This window comes from Balaenoptera ricei, chromosome 3, assembly GCF_028023285.1.
Source record: "Balaenoptera ricei isolate mBalRic1 chromosome 3, mBalRic1.hap2, whole genome shotgun sequence".
In the NCBI taxonomy this organism is placed as follows: Eukaryota; Metazoa; Chordata; class Mammalia; order Artiodactyla; family Balaenopteridae; genus Balaenoptera; species Balaenoptera ricei.
In genome coordinates this window covers 165,481,421-165,499,255 of record NC_082641.1, presented here as the reverse complement: position 1 = coordinate 165,499,255, position 17,835 = coordinate 165,481,421, and the positions used below count along the sequence as shown (strand labels likewise).

At 47.0% G+C, this 17,835-nt stretch overlaps 1 protein-coding gene across 2 annotated transcripts in view; it reads right to left on the bottom strand.

Annotated features, from left to right (window-relative positions):
* The window catches only part of ADAMTS2 (ADAM metallopeptidase with thrombospondin type 1 motif 2), a 239,860-nt gene that overhangs the window by 160,513 nt on the left and 61,512 nt on the right, over positions 1-17,835 (bottom strand). For both annotated transcript variants that reach the window (XR_009502679.1, XM_059919687.1), the window contains exon 3: positions 3,795-3,954. Coding sequence is in view for 1 of the 2 variants with exons in the window: in XM_059919687.1 (XP_059775670.1) it covers positions 3,795-3,954 (160 nt within the window). In the remaining variant the exon portion in view is untranslated. The remainder of the gene's footprint in view (positions 1-3,794; positions 3,955-17,835) is intronic.

Genomic DNA, 17,835 nt, shown 5'->3' with positions numbered 1-17,835 from the left:
AGCAGCCACCAGAAGCTGGGAGAGGCAACGAACAGATTCGCCTTAGAGCCTCCAGAGGGAACCAGCCCTGCTGACACCTTGATTTCAGCCCAGTGACACTGACCGACTTCAGACTTCTGCCCTCCCAAACTATGAGAGAATCAAGTGCTGTTGTTTTAAGCCACCCAGTTGGTGGTAATGTGTCATAGCAGCCTGAGACTCAGAGGGGCGTGACATGCCAGGATCACGCAGTGCAAGCTGTGAGCAGGGCTTCCAGGCTGGGCTGGGGTCCTTATCCTGTACCCACTGGCCCTGGCTCCCCCTCAACAACCCCAGACAGTGTCAACAGATGGCAGCCAGGGCAGTGCTCAGACAGTGGCCTAGAACTGGGAGTGAGGCTCTCTCCATGCTTGTATACAAATACAAACACGCATGCACGCACACACGTGCAAACACCAGAGAGGCCAATGTTACACAGCACACCTCCCAGTGTATGGCCCTGGGCACAGGGCTGGCTCTGGGGAAGGCTGAGAAAGGGACTCAGGGTGCTGGGGAAAGGTCCAGTCCAGCAGAGGCCTGGAGATGCCTGAACCTCCTCTCCCCAAAAGGCCACACTGGCACCCTGGCCTTGGAGCCCTGCCCTTCTGGCCCAGCCAGGCTCCCAGGCCCAGCAGAGCCAAGCAGAGACACTTCTGCAACACCTGTGAGTCCAGTGAGGGAAAAAAAGTCATCCTGGTCTCCTTCAGTCCCTTGCCCACCCCGGTACCCTCCTCCAGGGCCTGAGGGTGACATTGTTGTGGGCTAAGCTGCCCAGTGCAAGCTCCAACCGTGGCCTGAGTCCTGGAAGACACGCTAAAAGCATCATTTTCCATCCTTTCCCTGGGCAGTCTGCAACCCAGTAGCTGACCTAAGATGATGGAGACCGTTAGTAACAATGATGTTCTGAGGCTCCGGGAGCCCCTGAGACCACCCCAGGAAGCCTGTTGGCTGCTCAGGGAAAACAGGGCCATGGCAGCGTGTCTCAATGCTCTGGAAGAGCTGTGTACAACACACGCTCCCACAAACACCCCACCCCACAGGCCCCCTCACCCATACCCTCACCACCCTCCGCAGGCACCCCCACCCCAACTCGCACACCCACACCCATCCAGATGCTAATCTCCCAGACCAGGAGGCCCAGGACAGGTGTTTCCCCTTCCCCTTCCTCCGAGGACCCATTATATCTATTGTCCATTGATAAATGGCCAGGGTATTTCAAACCTGCTTCCAGAAGTTGCCCTGCCGGGGCAGGAGGAAACTTCTGATCAGTACCTCCTGCCTTCTTTGGCCAGAGCCACATTGACACGTCAGGGTTCCCATTAGAATTCACCAGAAGAAAGGGTCTCCTGGCCTTATACACACACACTCACACACACATCCTGAAAGACTTTGCATGGAGGTCCTGGTGTTCCGTGCCCAGTAGGCCATGTCCTCTTGCAGGAAAGAGCACGGAGCAAACGTGTTCAGCCAAGGACACTCCTTTTACATATCTCCCAGCTGCCACCGTGGGCCCTGACAAGGCCTGGGCTGACGGAGAGCAAGACTGTCGGGGGTCACCGTGGGCCCTCAGACCAGCTCCAGCATAAAATGTGTCTGTACCACCTCCAGTCAGTGAGTGGGCCTCAGCCCTGGGCCCAGTGGAAACAATCAGGCAAATGCAGGGAGAAATGTGCTCTCTGTGGACAAGTCACCCACACAGGGTCACGTTGACACTGGGCAGGGACGTCAAGGAAAGGGGGTCTGGCGCCAGACTCTGGGCCTGTGGCCAAGACCTACTGCCCTCGGCCCCACAGCCTTTAGCCTACACACCCACAGCCCCGGGCTGAGGTCTAGAGCTCACCCCACCCCATTTCAGTGCAGCCTCAGTCCCAGACCCATGCAATTGGCCTTCTCTCTTCTAAGGTCAATGGTTTCTGGGCTTATTCTGAGTTTGAAATTCCTTTCCTGTGTTCTGAGTTCCAAGCTCTCACGAGAGATAGCCAGATGAGAAGGTTGGGGGAAGGATTCAAGAGAAGATGCCAAAAGGCCAACAGAAGCCCAGGAAATAAGGCAAGGCCCGTCAGGCCATGAAGGAGGGCTGCCATGTTCAGGAGATAGGCACCACATTGAATTTGGGATTGGCACCCTGGCCCAGGGCACCTGGCAGCCTCACTGTGCAGGCTCCACCTCACCCAGCCTAAGTGGGCCCCCAGGGAACCCCCTGAATCTTCCGGCAGAGGCCAGCCCAGAAGCACCAAGCCCAAAGTGGCCAGGTCCTCAGCTCTATGAGACACAGGCATTTCTAATCCCACAGGACAGATGAGAAGGCAGAGGCCAGAGGCCCAAACTTGCCCAAGGGCAGACAGCCAGCGAGGAGCAACACCAGGGCCCTGATCCCTGGTCTGGGGCACTTCCCCTGCCCCATTTCCACTCCTGCCCTCACCCAACGGGATTACTCTCCATTCCCCCCCATGCAGAGAAGCCCAAGGGTGGGAAAGAGGTAGGAGGGGCTGAAGCTGGGGAAGGCCAGACGGGCAGCACCTGGGGTGCCCCCTCCACTGTTGGCAGGAGACCTACAATTCATCATCTGGGAAGAAGGGGCAGCTGGAAGTATTGATCGGCTCTAGAGAGCACTGGGATTCCTGATGGGACAATTCCTTTGCAAAAGTATCTGATACTATTCCTTGAAATTAGAATGGTGCCTTGCCAGGCTGCACCCAATTGATCTGTCAGCTGGGAACTCAGAGAGACCTAAATTAAATGAGCCAAGGCTGCTTGGGACAATGGGGGTGTCTCGGCTAATCACAGCATGGCTGGGCTGGCCCAGTAGGTCCTCCGGGGCTCACTGTAAACATGCAGATGAGCCTGACTCAAGACCCAGGCCTCAACGCCCTGCCTGCTGCCACCTGCCCTGGCCATGGGCGAGCGCAGCCAGGAATCTAGAACCCGAAACTGAGGGCTAAGCCCACCCTGCAAGAGCCAGGCACAGATCCTGGGCACGGCCAGGACCACAGCCAGACCCCCACCTGGCCTCACTGAAGCCCGGGACCTGAGATCCTGAGAATGCTGGGGAGGTTTGGGCTGAGGGTAGGTGTGTCCTCCTGGAGGGCTCTGAGAGGCTGCACCGCCTGCCCAGTAGCTCCTTCCACGCTCCTGGGCCCAGAGCGCACTTTGATTCTAAGCTGAAAAAGATAAAACCACATGAGTCTGTGCATAGGTTGCTGAGGCTGCTGGGAGCACCTCTGGGGTCTTTGTGGAGCACTTCCCTCCCCTCCTGGCATCTGAGTTGTCTCCCAGGGGGAGCAGGGTCCAATTGGGGCCAGAGAAGCACTCAGGGCCTTTCTCTGTGAGCAGCCAGGGAGGTGTGGTCACCACTGCAGGGAAAACACAGCACAGAGGCAGGGGAAAGAGGCTGGGGATGGGGGTGAGGGGGGCGGCAGACGTCTTCTTCAGAGGCATAGGCTCAGAGACACGGGCGCGGGACTCAGGCCGGGGTACAGGCCTGGTCTGGCTTGCCTCCTCCCTGACACTTGCCAGCCCTCAGGCAGCCAAAGGTTAGACCCTCAGGCAGCCTTTACTGCCTGCTGTGGAGGCCTCAGACCTACAAGCTTATGGCCCACATACACCCAAAGCAGAGGCCCCTGACCCAGCATCCCAGCACGCCCACTGTGCTATGCGGTCAGCAAGGGCGGGTCTCAGCCTTGGCCTGGGACCAGAGCTACAGAAAGGGTGCCCGCATTCCCCAGGGGGGACATTCAGGGTCCACCATGCAACCCTCCCACCGGCAGCAGCCTTACCTGTGTCCAGGGCCTGTGGCCCCCCCAGAGGAGGGGGTCTGGAGGTGGGCGGCCGGCGATACACCACATGCACACGGCCCTGCTCAGCCTCGTTTGCCGCCAGACCCTTCTCCAGGGGCTCGATAAAGAACTCCTCCTCCTGCATACGGATCAGGCCAGCCTGCAGGGCAAAGATGAGACTGTTCAAATTCCCAGCGCACAGCAGACCAAGGAGGAGAAGCAGTGAGGAGGGCCGCAGAGAGCAGAGCCTCCAACCTGGCTGAGCAGGGCCCAGTGAACCCTGCCCAGCACCCCAGCTAGGTGCTAGCCTTGAACCCCAGGCTGGGAAGGGCACAAACAGGTGGCCCTAGAGGCCCCATCATTCCAGAGGCTCCACTTGCAGCCACCAAGGCCAGAGCCATTTGGGGGTGATGAACCCTGTCTGAGGAAGGGGTTCTTGCCTGGGTTAGCCCCCACCTTCACCCCCAGGAGCCCAAAGGCCAAGACAAAGGCCAAAGCTGTCAGCCTGGGACTGAATCTGCCACAGATATGTTCAGTTGGACACAAAGAGTGTTTTCAAAGTTCTGAACCCGACACTCAAAATGATGAGATTTCATGTTTCAAAAATGGAATCCCATCTTTCCTTGGAAAATGCAGGCTCTGACCACAGTGCGTGGCACCCAGCAGTGGACACCACGGATGGAGCACGCACCACTGCAGCTGGCCACAGTCCCCACCGTCTATCCTTGTACCCACAACAGTCACCAGCCCAGACTCTACAGCAACTGAAGCCTCCCCCAAAACTGGCTATGGCTCTTCCATGCTGCAAAGCCCTCGATGAACCCTTGTCCCCATCAGGATTCAGGCTACTCTGTACTCTGGCATCCAAGGCTCTCAGTCTGCCACTGTCCTCTTTGCCCCCAGCTCACGCACCTCACACCAGTCGCTGAAACAGTCCTGTCCTTCCAATACAGTGCACACTGCCTGGCCTTCAGGCTCATGAACCCACGAAGCCCTCAGCTTGGAAGGCCCTGCTCCTGCCCCCAGCCTTGGCCATGCGGTAAACTCTAATTCTCCCTTCAGTGCTTGGCTCAGACCCCCCAAATGCCATGCCCCAACTGCAGATACATGGCCCTGCCCTCCCCTTGAGGCCATCCTGCCATCACTGCCCCATCCAGCTCCCACACTTTTGATTTTTTGGTCCATTATCCATAAACCAATAGTCTTACACTACGAGTCCCCATTGTGTCAACCTGCAGCTGTATTTCCTTTAGATCACACACTTATGACCCACTCGGGGTTTAGGGGTTTTTTAAAACCACTTTTTTGAGGCATGACTGACATGTAAAAAGATGTACCTAGTTAATATATACAATTCAGTGAGTTTGGGAATGAGTATACATTCATGAAACCATCACCACCATGAAGGCCATAAACATATCCATCACCTCTCACAGTATCCTCCCATCCTTTTTATTGTTATCATTATTTTGTGGTAAGAACACTACATGTAATATCAACCATCTTAGCAAATTTTAACTATATGATTTTTTTGATAGAATAGTGTTAGTTATAGGCACTGTGCTATATAAAAGATCTCCAGAACTTACTTATCTTGCATAACTGAAATTCTGTACTCTTTGACAATCACCTCCCATTTCCTCCTCCCTCCAGCCCCTGGCAATCACCATCTGACACTCTACTTCTATGAGTTTGACCATTCTAGATTCTACACGTAAGTGAGATCTTGCAGTATTTGTCTTTCTGTGTCTAGTTTATTTCACTTAGCATAATATCCTCCAGTTTCAGCCATTTTGTCACAAATGGCAGGATCTCCTTCTTTATAAAGGCTGAATAATATTCCATTGTCCATATGTACCACATTTCTTTATCAATTTGTCATCCACAGATAGACATTTGGATTGTTTCCATGTCCATTGTGAATAATGCTGTAATAAACATGGGAGTACAGATATCTCTTCAGTATCCTGTTTTCATTTTCTTTGGGCACATTGCCAGCAGTGGGATTGTTGGTCACATGGTAGTTCTATTTTTAATTTTTTGAGGAACTTCCATAGTGACTAAACCAATTTTCATTCCCATCAACAGTGCACAAGGGTTCCCTTTCTCCGCATCCTCACCAACACTTGTTACCTCTTGTCTTTTTGATAACTATTCTAACAGATGTGGCATGATATTTCATTGTGGTTTTAACTTATGTTTCTCTGATGATTAGTAATGTTGAGCACCTTTTTACATACTTATTGCCCATTTGTATGTCTTCTTTGGAAAAATGTTTGTTTGGGTCCTTTGCCCACTTTAAATTGATATATATATATATATGGCTTTTGAGTTGTATGAGTACCTTCTATATTTTGGATATTAATCCCTTATCCAGTAAGAGGTTTGCAAATATTTTCTCTCATTCTCTAGGTTGCCTTTTCATCTTGTTGATAGTTCCTTTGCTATGCAGAAGTTTTATAGTGTCATGTAGTCTCACTTGTTGATTTTTGCTTTTATTGCTTATGCTTTGGTGTAATAACCAAAAAATCATTGGCAAGACCAATGCCAAGAGCTTTTCCCCTATGTATTCTTCTAAGAGTTTTATGGTCTCAGGTCTTAGGTTTAAGTCTTTAATCCATTTCCAAATTAATCCAGTTAATTTTTGTGAGTGATGTAGGACAGGGGTCCAATTTCATTCTTTTGCATGTGAATATTCAGTTTCCCCAGCACCATTTATTGAAAAGACCATCCTTTCACATTAATTATTCTTGGCTCCCTTGTCAAATATAAGTTGACTGTATATGCATAGGATTATTTCTGGGGTCTTGATTCTGTTCCCTTGGTCTATGTGTCTGTTTTTATGTCAGGACCATACTGTTTTGATTACTATAGCTTTGTAATATAGTTTGAAATCAGGAAGTGTGATGCCTCCAACTTTGTTCTATCTCAAGATTGCTTTGGCTATTTGAGGTCTTTTGTGGTTCCATAAAAATTTTAGGATTTTTTTTCTATTGGAATTTGTAATTTTGATATGGACTGCATTGAATCTATAAATGGTTTGGGGCACTATGGATATTTTAACAGTATTAACTCTTCTGATCCATGAACACAGTATATCTTTCCATTTATTTGTGTCTTCTTCAATATCTTTAATCAGTATCTCATAGTTTTCGGTGCACAGATCTTTCACTTCTTTGGGTAAATTTATCCCTAAGTATTTTACTATATTAGATGCTATTGTAGATGGAAAAGTTTCCTTTATTTCTTTTTCAGATAGTTCACTATTAGTGTATAGAAATGCAACTGATTTTTGTATGTTGATTCTCTATCCTAAGACTTTACTGAATTTGTTAATTAGTTCTAACAGTTTTTTTGGTGGAGTCTTTAGAATTTTCTACATACAAGATCATGTCATAAGGAAACAGGGATAATTTTACTACTTCTTTTCCTATTTGGATGTCTTTTATTTCTTTTTCTTGCTCTGGCAAGAAAGCAAGTTCCAGTACTATTTTGAATAGGAGTGGTGAGAATGGGCACCCTTGTCTTATTCATGATCTTAGAGAGAAAGCTTTCAACTATTCACCACTGAGTATGATATTAGCTATGGGCTGTCACATATGGTCTTTATTATGTTGAGGTATGTTCCTTCTATACTTAATTTGTTTAGAGTTTTTATCATGAAAGATGTTGAATTTCGTCAAGTGCTTTTTCTGCACCTATTGAAATGTTCATATCAATTTTATTTTTCATTCTATTAAGGTGGTATATCACATCTATTGATTTGTATATGTTGAACCAACCTTGCATCCCAGGGATGAATCCCACTTGATCATGGTGTATAATCTTTTAAATGTGCTGTTGAATTTGATTTGCTAATATTTTGTCAAGAATTTTTTCGTCTATATTCATCAGGGATATTCACCTGTAGTTTTCTTTTCTTACAGTGTCCTTATCTGGCTTTGGTATTAGGATAATGCTGGCCTCACAAAAACGAGTTTAGGAGTGTTCCCTCCTCTTTAAATATTTGGAAGAGTTTGAGAAGGGTTGACATTAATTCTTCAGTAAATGTTTGGTAGAATTTACCCGTGACATCATGTAGTCTTGGGCTTTTCTTTGTTTGGAGATTTTTGATTACTGATTCAATCTCTTTACTCATTATTGGTCTGTTCAGATTATCTATTTCTTCATGATTCAGTCTTGGTAGGTTGTATGATTCTAGTAATTTATCCATTTCTTCTAGGTTGGTCAATTTGTTGGTGTATACGTATTCATAGTAGTCTCTTATGATCCTTTATATTTCTGTAATATCAGCTGTAATGTCTCCTCTTTTATTTATTACGAGTCTTCTCTTTTTCTTGGTAAGTCTAGCTAAACGTTTGTCAATTTTATTTTTTCAAAAAAACCAAATCTTAGTTTTGTTTATATTTTTCACTGTTTTTCTATTTTCTATTTCACTTATTGCTACTTTGATCTTTGTTACCTTCTTCCTTCTGCTAACTTTGGGCTTAGTTTGTTCATCTTTTCCTAGTTCCTTGAGATATAAAGTTAGGTTGTTTATTTGAGATCTTTCTTTTTTACTGTAGGCATTTATTGCTATAAACTTTCCTCTCAGAACTGCTTTTGCTGTGTCACATAAGTTTTGGTATGCTGTGTTTCCATTTTTGTTTGTTTCAAAATATTTTCTTTATTCCCTTTTGATTTCTTCTTTGACTCAGTGGTTGTTCAGGAGCGTATTAATTTCTATATATTGTGAATTTTCCAGTTTTCCTCCTGTTACTGATTTCTAGTTTCATACCATTGTAGTCAGAAAAGTTACTTGGTATGATTTCAGTCTTTTAAATTTGCTAAGACTCGTTTTTTGACCTAATAATATATGACCTATCCTGGAAATTGTTGCATGCAGGCTTGAGAAAAATGTGTATCCTGCTACTGTTGGGTGGAATGTTCTGTTAAATATCTGTTAGGTCCATTTGGCCTACCGTATAGCTCAAGTCCGATGTTTTCTTATTGATTTTCTGTCTGGATGATCTATCCATTGCTGAAAGTGGGGCACTGAAGTCTCCTACTGTTATTGTATTGTTGTCCATTTCTCCTTTCAGATTTATTACTATTTGATTAATATATTTAAGTGCTTTGATGTTGGGTGCATATATATTTACAATTGTTATATTCTCATGATGAATTACCACTTTATCATTATATAATGACCTTCTTTGTTTCTTGTTACAGATTTTTGACTTAGTCTGTTTTGTCTTACGTAAGTGTAGCTTACCCCTGCTCTCTTTTGGTTTCCCTTTGCATGGAATATCTTTTTCCATCCCTTCACTTTGAGCTTATGTGTGTCCTTAAAGCTGAAGTGAATCTCTTGTTGGCAGCATATAGTTGGGTCTTGGTTTTTTGTTTCGTTTTGTTTGTTTGTTTGTTTTAATCTATTCAGCCACTCTATATCTTTTGATTGGAGAATTTAACCCACTTACATTTAAAGTAATTATTGATAAGTAAGGACTTACCAAAGCCATCTTGTTAATTATTTTCTGACTTTTTTGTAATTCCTTTCTTCCTCTCTTGCTATCTTCCTTTGTGAATTGATGACTTTCTGTAGTGGTGTACTTTGATTCCCTTCTCTATATCTTGTGTGTATTTTTATCTTGTGTGTATAAAGGTTTTTGTTTTTTGGTTACTCTGAGGCTTACTTGAAACATCTTAGAGATATAACAGTTTATTTTAAGTTAATAACAATTTAATTTCAATTGCATGCAAAAACCCTGTACTTTTATTCCTCACCTCCACATTTTATGTTTTTGACATTACAATTTACATCTTTTTATATTGTGTATCCATTAACAAATCATCGTAGCTATAGCTATTTGTAATACTTTGGTTCTTCAACCTGTATACTAGAGTTAAGTAGTTAACACACCACCATATTACAGAATTAGAGTATTCTGAAGTTGACTATATACCTACCTTTACCAGTGTGTTATATATATTCACGTGTTTTCATATTACTAATTAGTGTCATTTTGCTTCCGCTTAAAGAACTCCTTTCAGCAGTTCTCATAAGGCAGATCTAGTAGTAATGAGCTCTCTTTTTGTTTGTTTGGGAAAGTCTTTATCTTGCCTTCATTTCTGAAAGACACTTTGCCAAGTAAAGCGTTCTTTGTTGGTAGTTTTTTTCCTTTCAGCACTTTGAATATATCATTCTACTCTCTCCTGGCCTGCAAGGTTTCTGCTGAGAAATCCACTCATGGCCTTACTGGGATTCTCTTGTATAAGAGAAATTTTTTCTCTTGCTACTTTTAAAATGATCTCTTTGTCTTTGCTTTTAGATAGTTTATTATAATGTGTCTTGGAGAAGATCATTTTGGGGTGACCTAGTAGCTTCATGAACTTAGATGTCTAAATCTCTCTCCAAGGTTTGGGAAGTTCTCAGCTACTGTTTCTTTAAATAAACCCTCTGCCACTTTCACCCCCTATTCTCCTTCTTGGGCTTCAATAATGCATAGATTGTTTCTCTTAATGAGTCCCATAGGTTTCCTCATTCCTTTTCATTCTTTTTTCTTCTTGCTCCGCTGATTAGATAATTTCAAATGATCTGTCTTCTAGTTCACTGATTTTCTCTTCTGGTTGGTCCAGCTGGTGTTGATGCTCTCTGTTGAATTCTTCAGCCATTGTATTCCTCAGCTCCAAAATTTTGTTTGGTTCTTTTTATGTTTTCTATTTCTTTGTTGAAATTTTCATTTTGTTCTTGTATTGTTTTCCTGATTTCATTAAATTGTTTATCTGTGTTATCTTGTAGCTTTCTGAGCATCTTTAGAACAATAATTTTTATTTTTTTGTCAGGCAATTCATGTATCTCATTTCTTGTGGGTCAGTTACTGGAAATTTACTGTGTTCCTTTGATGATGTGATGTTTCCCCAATTCTTCAAAATCCTTGTGCCTTGCATAGCTTTCTGCACATTTCCAGATTTTATGGACTGACTTCAGTAAGAAAGACCTTCACCTGCAGTGGGGTGGGGGGCACACTGGATCTAGTGATGCAGAGCACCAAGTGTGGGGAGTATGGTGGCTTTGGGTCCAGAGGAGAGGTGATGTCTCATTGGCTCAGGCTGCTAGATCCATGACATCAACAGTTGTGTGGCCCTTGGTGACAACTGCTGCAGGGAGTCCACAATGGCTGCAAGGACTCTTGAGGTCTTCAGTGGGGCCTCCAGGTCCAGCAGCTAGGGACCAGGGTATGCAGTGGTGGTGGCCAGAACCAGTGGTATGCACATACGCAGCTTCAGGGGCCAGCTGCAGGTGCCTGGGTAGTAGCAGTGTCCAGTTGCAGACACACTCATGACAAGGGTCAGGGCCAGCAGGAAGGACAAGTGTCAACTGTGGGCACACTAGCAGCTACCTGAGCCCTGGCTGTTGATGTGCACTCTTAGGGCTGCAGGGTCTCACCATGGGGGCACACATGGCAGTGGAGGCTGGTGATGGGAATCAGGTTGATGGCATACATGTGCACAGCTGGAGGCTAGTCCTGAGTGTATGCACAGTGGTAGGGGTCAACCATAGTGGTCTAGGCTGGCGTTTTGCACTTATGCAGCTGCAGAGGACTGGGCCAGTTGCCCGTGCAGATCCTTGTTGAGGGCGGGGGTGGGGATGGAGGAAGCAAGAGGGCTCAGGTGCCTGGTGTCTGTGAATGCAAAAACCTGTAGAGCAAAACCTCAGCTCTAAAATCTGCAGGTTTGCAGCAGCTGTGCTGGCCATTGGTTACTTCAGTGGTGAAAGCTGCTGGGGTCCTCTGCAGAGCAGGCCACAAAGAACCACGGTCGCTCCCACTACATGGCTGGTGGGAGCCCCTGTCCTTCTTCCTTATTCCTAGCTGTTTCTATTCATCTCACCTTTGCTGGTCTCTGGGTGGGGTGAAACCAAAGTGGGTCCTTTGTGCAGTGCCCAAAGAGGCTAGGGAAACTGGTCGCTCACCCCACTCTCCCTTTCCCGGTGAGGGAAACTCTTTCTTGCTGGGGATGACAGGGTGATGCAGGCAGAATGAAGCTGTCTTCCCTCTCTTCTTGTGCAGTTATTCTCAAGTTTTTTGTTCCACTGTGTTACTGAAGTTTCTTAAGTGGACTCCTGAGCTCTCCTAGAGTTGTTTTTGTTCATGGATGGCTGTTTAATTATTCATCTTTGTTAGGGGATGGAGGCTGGGGTCCCCTAACACATCAACTTAGTGACTTCACTCAGGGGTTTTTAAAAGCTTGAATTAGTTGCTCCGACTTAAGAATCAGAGGGTTCCACGTAAATGAGCAGATTTCCAGATTCTCTCAAAACATCAGAAAGGCCGGCATTTCCTGTTGTCCATCCGCTTAGCTGGCAGTGGCCAGAGGTCCCCTTTAGGGTTCTCCCCTTGAGCATCCAGAGGGAATACAGCCCTGCCAGCACCTACTTTGGCCTCCAGACCTGTGTGAGAGAAAGTTTCTGTTGTTTTCAGTAATTTCCAGCAGCTGCAGGAAACTAATACATGGTCCCGGTGGGTAGTGGGATGAAGTGGGTGGCCATTCTCTGAACAGCACAGGATGAGGCGCAAGAGCTGTAGACCCCTGGGGACACAGGTTTAAGGCATCTTGGACTTCTGGGGAAGGGGTCCAGGACAAAGAGGAAGGGCAGGAGCCAGAGCAATGAGGGCCAAGACTGGGACACCAAGGTCACCAGACTGTGGGAAGATAGAGGAGAGGAAAGACCCATGGGAACCCTGCAAGCCCCCAGACTCTGACTCATCCCTGGGTCCCAGGGCCCTTCCAGGCCTGGAGAGGGTGAGTAAATGTTTGCAAGATGAGTAAATAAATGACCCCAAAACTGCAGGACGTGTTCTCTGAGAGAGAGACAGATGGCAGGGTGAGTATACTGTGAGCCATCCCCTTCTACTGGCACATGGTTAAGAGTGTTTACAATAGCAAACATTTCTCTATGCAGCCATTGATGTTTCCCATGTTTGCGGTTTGGGGGAAGACTGGTGTCTCAAACCCCTCTAATAAATGGAACCCATTCAAGGACATGTGGCAGGCAGGGTGGCAGCAGGTGAATGGTCTGGGAGTCTGGTGTTCTGAGTTCCCGGCACCATTTCTGTCTGGCCAGGTTGCCTTGGCCCAGGTGCCAAAGCTCCTGGGCCTCCAATTACTCCCCTGTAAAGGGGGGTGGTTCTCACTCCCCTCATGTGGTTGCTGCAGGAGCGTATGCAGCCTAGGAGGCACTCGGAACCAGGGCACACGTAGGAAGCACTCTGCAACCCAAGTGATGTCATCCACCTGCTTGCTTTCCAAAGGAGAAAACTGAGACTGAGGGGCGGGAAGGCCTGCCAGGGACACACGGGATCTAGGAATCAAACCCCAGACCCCAGATGGAATGACTATCTCCTGGGTGGAGACCAGGCCTATCCTGACAATTAAGGCAGGGCACTGGGGCATCAGGGTCCAGCAGGGCAGCCCCCTCTTCTGGAGGGACACTTGTACCCCAGGCTTAGAGCCATCTATGCCACAGGCCCAGCATCCTGGGGTTGTTCTGGAGGGACCCAGCGTGACAATGACCCAGAAGCCAATCTGGTGAGGAGCAGTCCTCTCTGGCCTGAGCGACCTCAGGACAATTTGGAGTCTCCCTGTACACAGGAAGCTGGTTCTTCTCCTTGACTAGCCTTCTGGTGAAAGGCCGCTGGGCTGATGAAAGGGCACTGGATCTCTTTGAGGCTGACCTCTACCTTGCTGTTGTCAGGAAGCCAGGGCCCAAGTTGGCCAAGCTGCCTGGCAGGGACCCTCCCAAGGGCTCATCTGAAGGGCAGTGAAGTGCCCTGAGATAAATCGGAAGTATGGCACCAGTTTACTCAGGTTTCCTCATGCAACCAGAGACTTCAGACTGACAGTTCTCTCATGGAGAAGTTAAATCCCTCACCAGCATCAGCCCGTCTCTGACAGGTACTATGGAACATACCTGGGGGTCACACTGATGAACATGGATGGCACCTGCCCCAAGAACAGAAGCTGACCACTTGAGACCAGTGGATGACCATCCCAGACCAGCATTCAGTTACCCTGAGGCCAGAGGCTGCCCACCTCAAGACCAGCACTGACCATCCCAGGAGCAATGGATGACCACCTGAGCCCAGCGGCTGATCACCCCTCAAGGCCATTGGCCAGAGTACTGCCTGGTGAGGGGCTCTCCACAAAGAAAGCAGGGTTCCTTTTATTGCCTGATTTTCAAGCATTTTAGTATGCATGCCAGGAATAATCTGTCTGAAAAACTGCAAAAGAAAATTGACAAGAGGACAAGGTACAGAACGTGGGCTATGTTTTGCTGAGTTTTTTTTCCAGGACTTTGATTTTCCTGCTGCCAGTGGTAAGTATATCTGGTTTTACATGTAATTTTTATTAGTAAGAATCAGTTTCTTCTCCCCACTTGGTAAATATTAAAGAAAGTCTCTGAAGCACACTGAGATGAAGGGCATTCAATCAGGACCCTGCCCGTGTCTGTCCAGCCTAGTGTTCCACGGAGGGGCTGACACCCAGACCCTGGCTCTCACCTGAAATCCACTCTGCTCTTGAACTCTGTGACTGTCAGCCTAACCTGGCCAGGAGGGAGGCTCACGGGAGGACTCTATTCTCGAACCTCAGGTGCCACCACAGGGGCCTGGAACCTGGCACTTCTTTGGTCATCAAATCAAATCACTAGTTCTCAGATCTTGGTGAATTATAAGGTGACTGCCCTACCTCCTCCTTCCTCTATGCCCTGTTCCTTTGCTGTTTGGTTTTTTACTTTTTTTTTTTTTAAGCTGTACCGCACGGCTTGTGGCATCTTAGTTCCCCGACCAGGGATTGAACCTGGGCCCCGGCAGTGAAAGCACCAAGTGCTCACCACTGGACCACCAAGGAATTCCCTGCTGTTTGGTTTTTGATGAAGTAGTCACTAGGAATGCAAGCTAAATGTTAAACATTTATCAGAATCAAGAGGCTTGACAGATATCCTCTGTTACTTTGAATTTTAAAGCACTAGAGACACTGACACTCTCAGTGTTGGGGTCTCACAGGCAAGCAAGTGTGCAACCTGTTCCTATGTCTGAGGTGCCCAGTTTGCCGTCCCCACTGGCTCCTTCAGTGGAAGCCACAGGCTGCAGCATGTGGCAGGCACCTGCGTGTGTGTGATGGGGACCAGGTCTGTCACTCAGCCTTGTCATTCTTGCAACCTCTGGCACCAAGACTGTCAGGTGTCTGTCAAGGTTGCAGAAGTGACAAACAAGAAAAGAGAGAAAAAAAGAAGTTGGTCCAAAAACAGAAGGATCTAGATTTTGACAGAGGACAAGACAGCATGCATCTGCATCAGCTCACATTCGCCCCAAACTCAACCTTGCTCTGATACACATGCATGTGCGTGCACACACACACACACACACACACACACACACACACACACACACACTCTTGCCACAGGAATTCCCCCAAAATGCTGGCATCTGGTAAGATTCCTGCTCCTGGAGATATTTTAGCTCCGAGAGAACTGTATCCTTTCTTCCATTCTTCCTTTTGGTAATGAACCCATGAGATTCAGCTGGGCACCAGCCTCCCCTGCAGGGAGAGAGGCCACATGGCCAGGCCTGGTCTGATGATGGTGTAGTGGCAACACTGCCAAAACGGGGTCTGCCACTTCTAGGGCATCTCACCCAGCCTGTTTGGGCACTCTTTCCCCTCCCAGCTCCCTGGGGAAGACCAGGGCAACCCTGGAAGCTTGATGGGGAGGGGACCGGACCCCAACCGCTGACCCCTCATAGGCATTAGAACGAAATCCCATTGGATTTAAGCCACTCCATCCTAGCTAGTAAGGGCTCCTTCACAGTTCAGCATCACAGCAGATGTTTTGCATATTGATTTTTCCACTTTTCCAAAAGTAGCACCAGCCATCTCTTGGGAGGAACTGGTCACTAGCAAGTGACAGCAATTCCATGGAGTCATTTGTCTTCTCCCCTGCATCTCTGTCAGCTACTGTTCTAACCCTTCCAGAACATCACCTTCTGGAGCGGTCTGTCTGTGGATGCCCTTGCCTCCCCTGCTCTCTGCCTCATTTGGTGGACCCACGGGGCCTTGCCGTGTGCCATCCACACCCCTCCTTACTCTTGGGAAGCCATTCCTCCTCCTGGTGTGTAGGCCACGGCTTGTCCTCCCAGTTCAGAGGGGAAGCTATGGTTGGAACTGGGCCTTGCAGGGTTCTACTGAGCTGAGTGACCACAAACAGAGTCATCCCTGAGCGCCACAGAGCCCCGACGAGTTCACTTGACAGGTCCTGCCCCTTCTTGGAACTGGTTTCAGGACCTCTGGATCCTTTGCTCCAGAAAGTCCCTCTTTTGCCCTAAGATGGCCAGAGTCAGTTTCTGAGGCTCAAAACCATGAAGCCCTGTGCTCAGCCAGGTGCTAAGGAAGGCCGGACCCCACTTTGAAGGGCAGGGTGGAGGGAGAGATGGCCACAGGGAGCAATCACTGGATGCAGAGCCAGGAGACCTGGCTCCAAATCCTGGTCTTGGGCCAGCCCTGTTCCCTCTGCAGCCCCCTTAACTGCAAAGTGAGGAGCGGAGCCAGATGACCTGCAAATTAGGGGCGTGGTGGCCCCTGTGTGACCCCTGGGCTTCAGTCCCCGCCGTAAGCCAGGTGTTCTACAGGAGCCTTCAAATACAGTGTGAATTCAAACCCCCCTAAAATTCTTTAAGGCAAAACATTTCATTTCCAGAGGACTCTAAGGTTCAAAGAAGTTAAACTACTGCTCAGATTTCCCAGCGGGGCAGGAACAGGCTCGGGAACATAGCCTTGCCCTCCCAACACTGGCCCCCAGCAGATCCAGCAGGGAGGGCACCAAACCCCAGCATTCTCTTCACCACCATCGCAGTTTTTGCCTTACTCCACTTTGTTAAATTCTAGCTCGATATTCCTAACTGCTAAGACTCTGAGCCTGAATCCTGATCTCTCTCCTTATGAACAATTACAGAGGTGTTAAAGATCTGTTGGTATCAAACTGAGACTATCCTTGACTCAATCAGAAAACTTAAAATAGAGTTGAAAAGGGAATAATTTTCTCACTATGAAACTCATGCTTTTTAAAATATATAACAGCTTTACTGGGCTATAATTCACATATCATGCAATTCATTCACTTACACTGTACAATTCAACTATCACCACAATCGATTTTACAACATTTTCAAAACACCCCAAAAAGAAACCCCGTACACATCTACGGTCACTCCCCCTTTTCTCCCAATACCCCCACCAACCCTGCTGCCACGCACCAGCCCCTGCAACCGCTAATCTACTTTCTTTCTCTATGGATTTGCTTATTCTGGACACTTCATATAAATCGAATCATATAGTATGTGATCTTTTGTGACTGGTTTCATTCACCTAGTAAAATGTTTTCAAGATTCCTAATAATGTCAGTACTTAAATTCATTTTTATTGTCCAATAATACTCCATTTTACAGATACACCACATTTTATTTACCCATTCACTGGTTGACGGACATTTGGGTTGTTTCCACTTTTTGGCTTTAATGAATAATGCTGCTTTGAACATGTAAGCACAAGTTTTTGTGTGGACATATGTTTTCATTTTTCTTGAGCACAGATCTAGGAATGGAATTGTTGGGTTATATGGTAACTCTGTGCCAGACTGTTTCCCAAACGAGCTGCACCATTTTACATTCCCACCAGCAGTGTATGAGGGTTCCAATTTCTCCACGTCCTCACCAACAGTTGTTATTATCTACCTTTTTTCTCCTAGCCATCCCCATGTGTATGGAGTGATATCCCATTGTGGTTTTGATTAAAATTTTCCTGATAAATAAGGATGCTGGGCATCTTTTCACGTGCTTATTGGCCATTCGTTTCTCTTCTTTGGAAAAATGACTATTTAGACTCACTGTTCATCTTTTAATTGGATTAATTTTCTTTTTGAATTGTGAGAGTTCTTTATATATTCTAGATACAATTCCCTATTAGATATACAATGTGCAAATGTTTTCTATCATTCTGTTGGTTATCT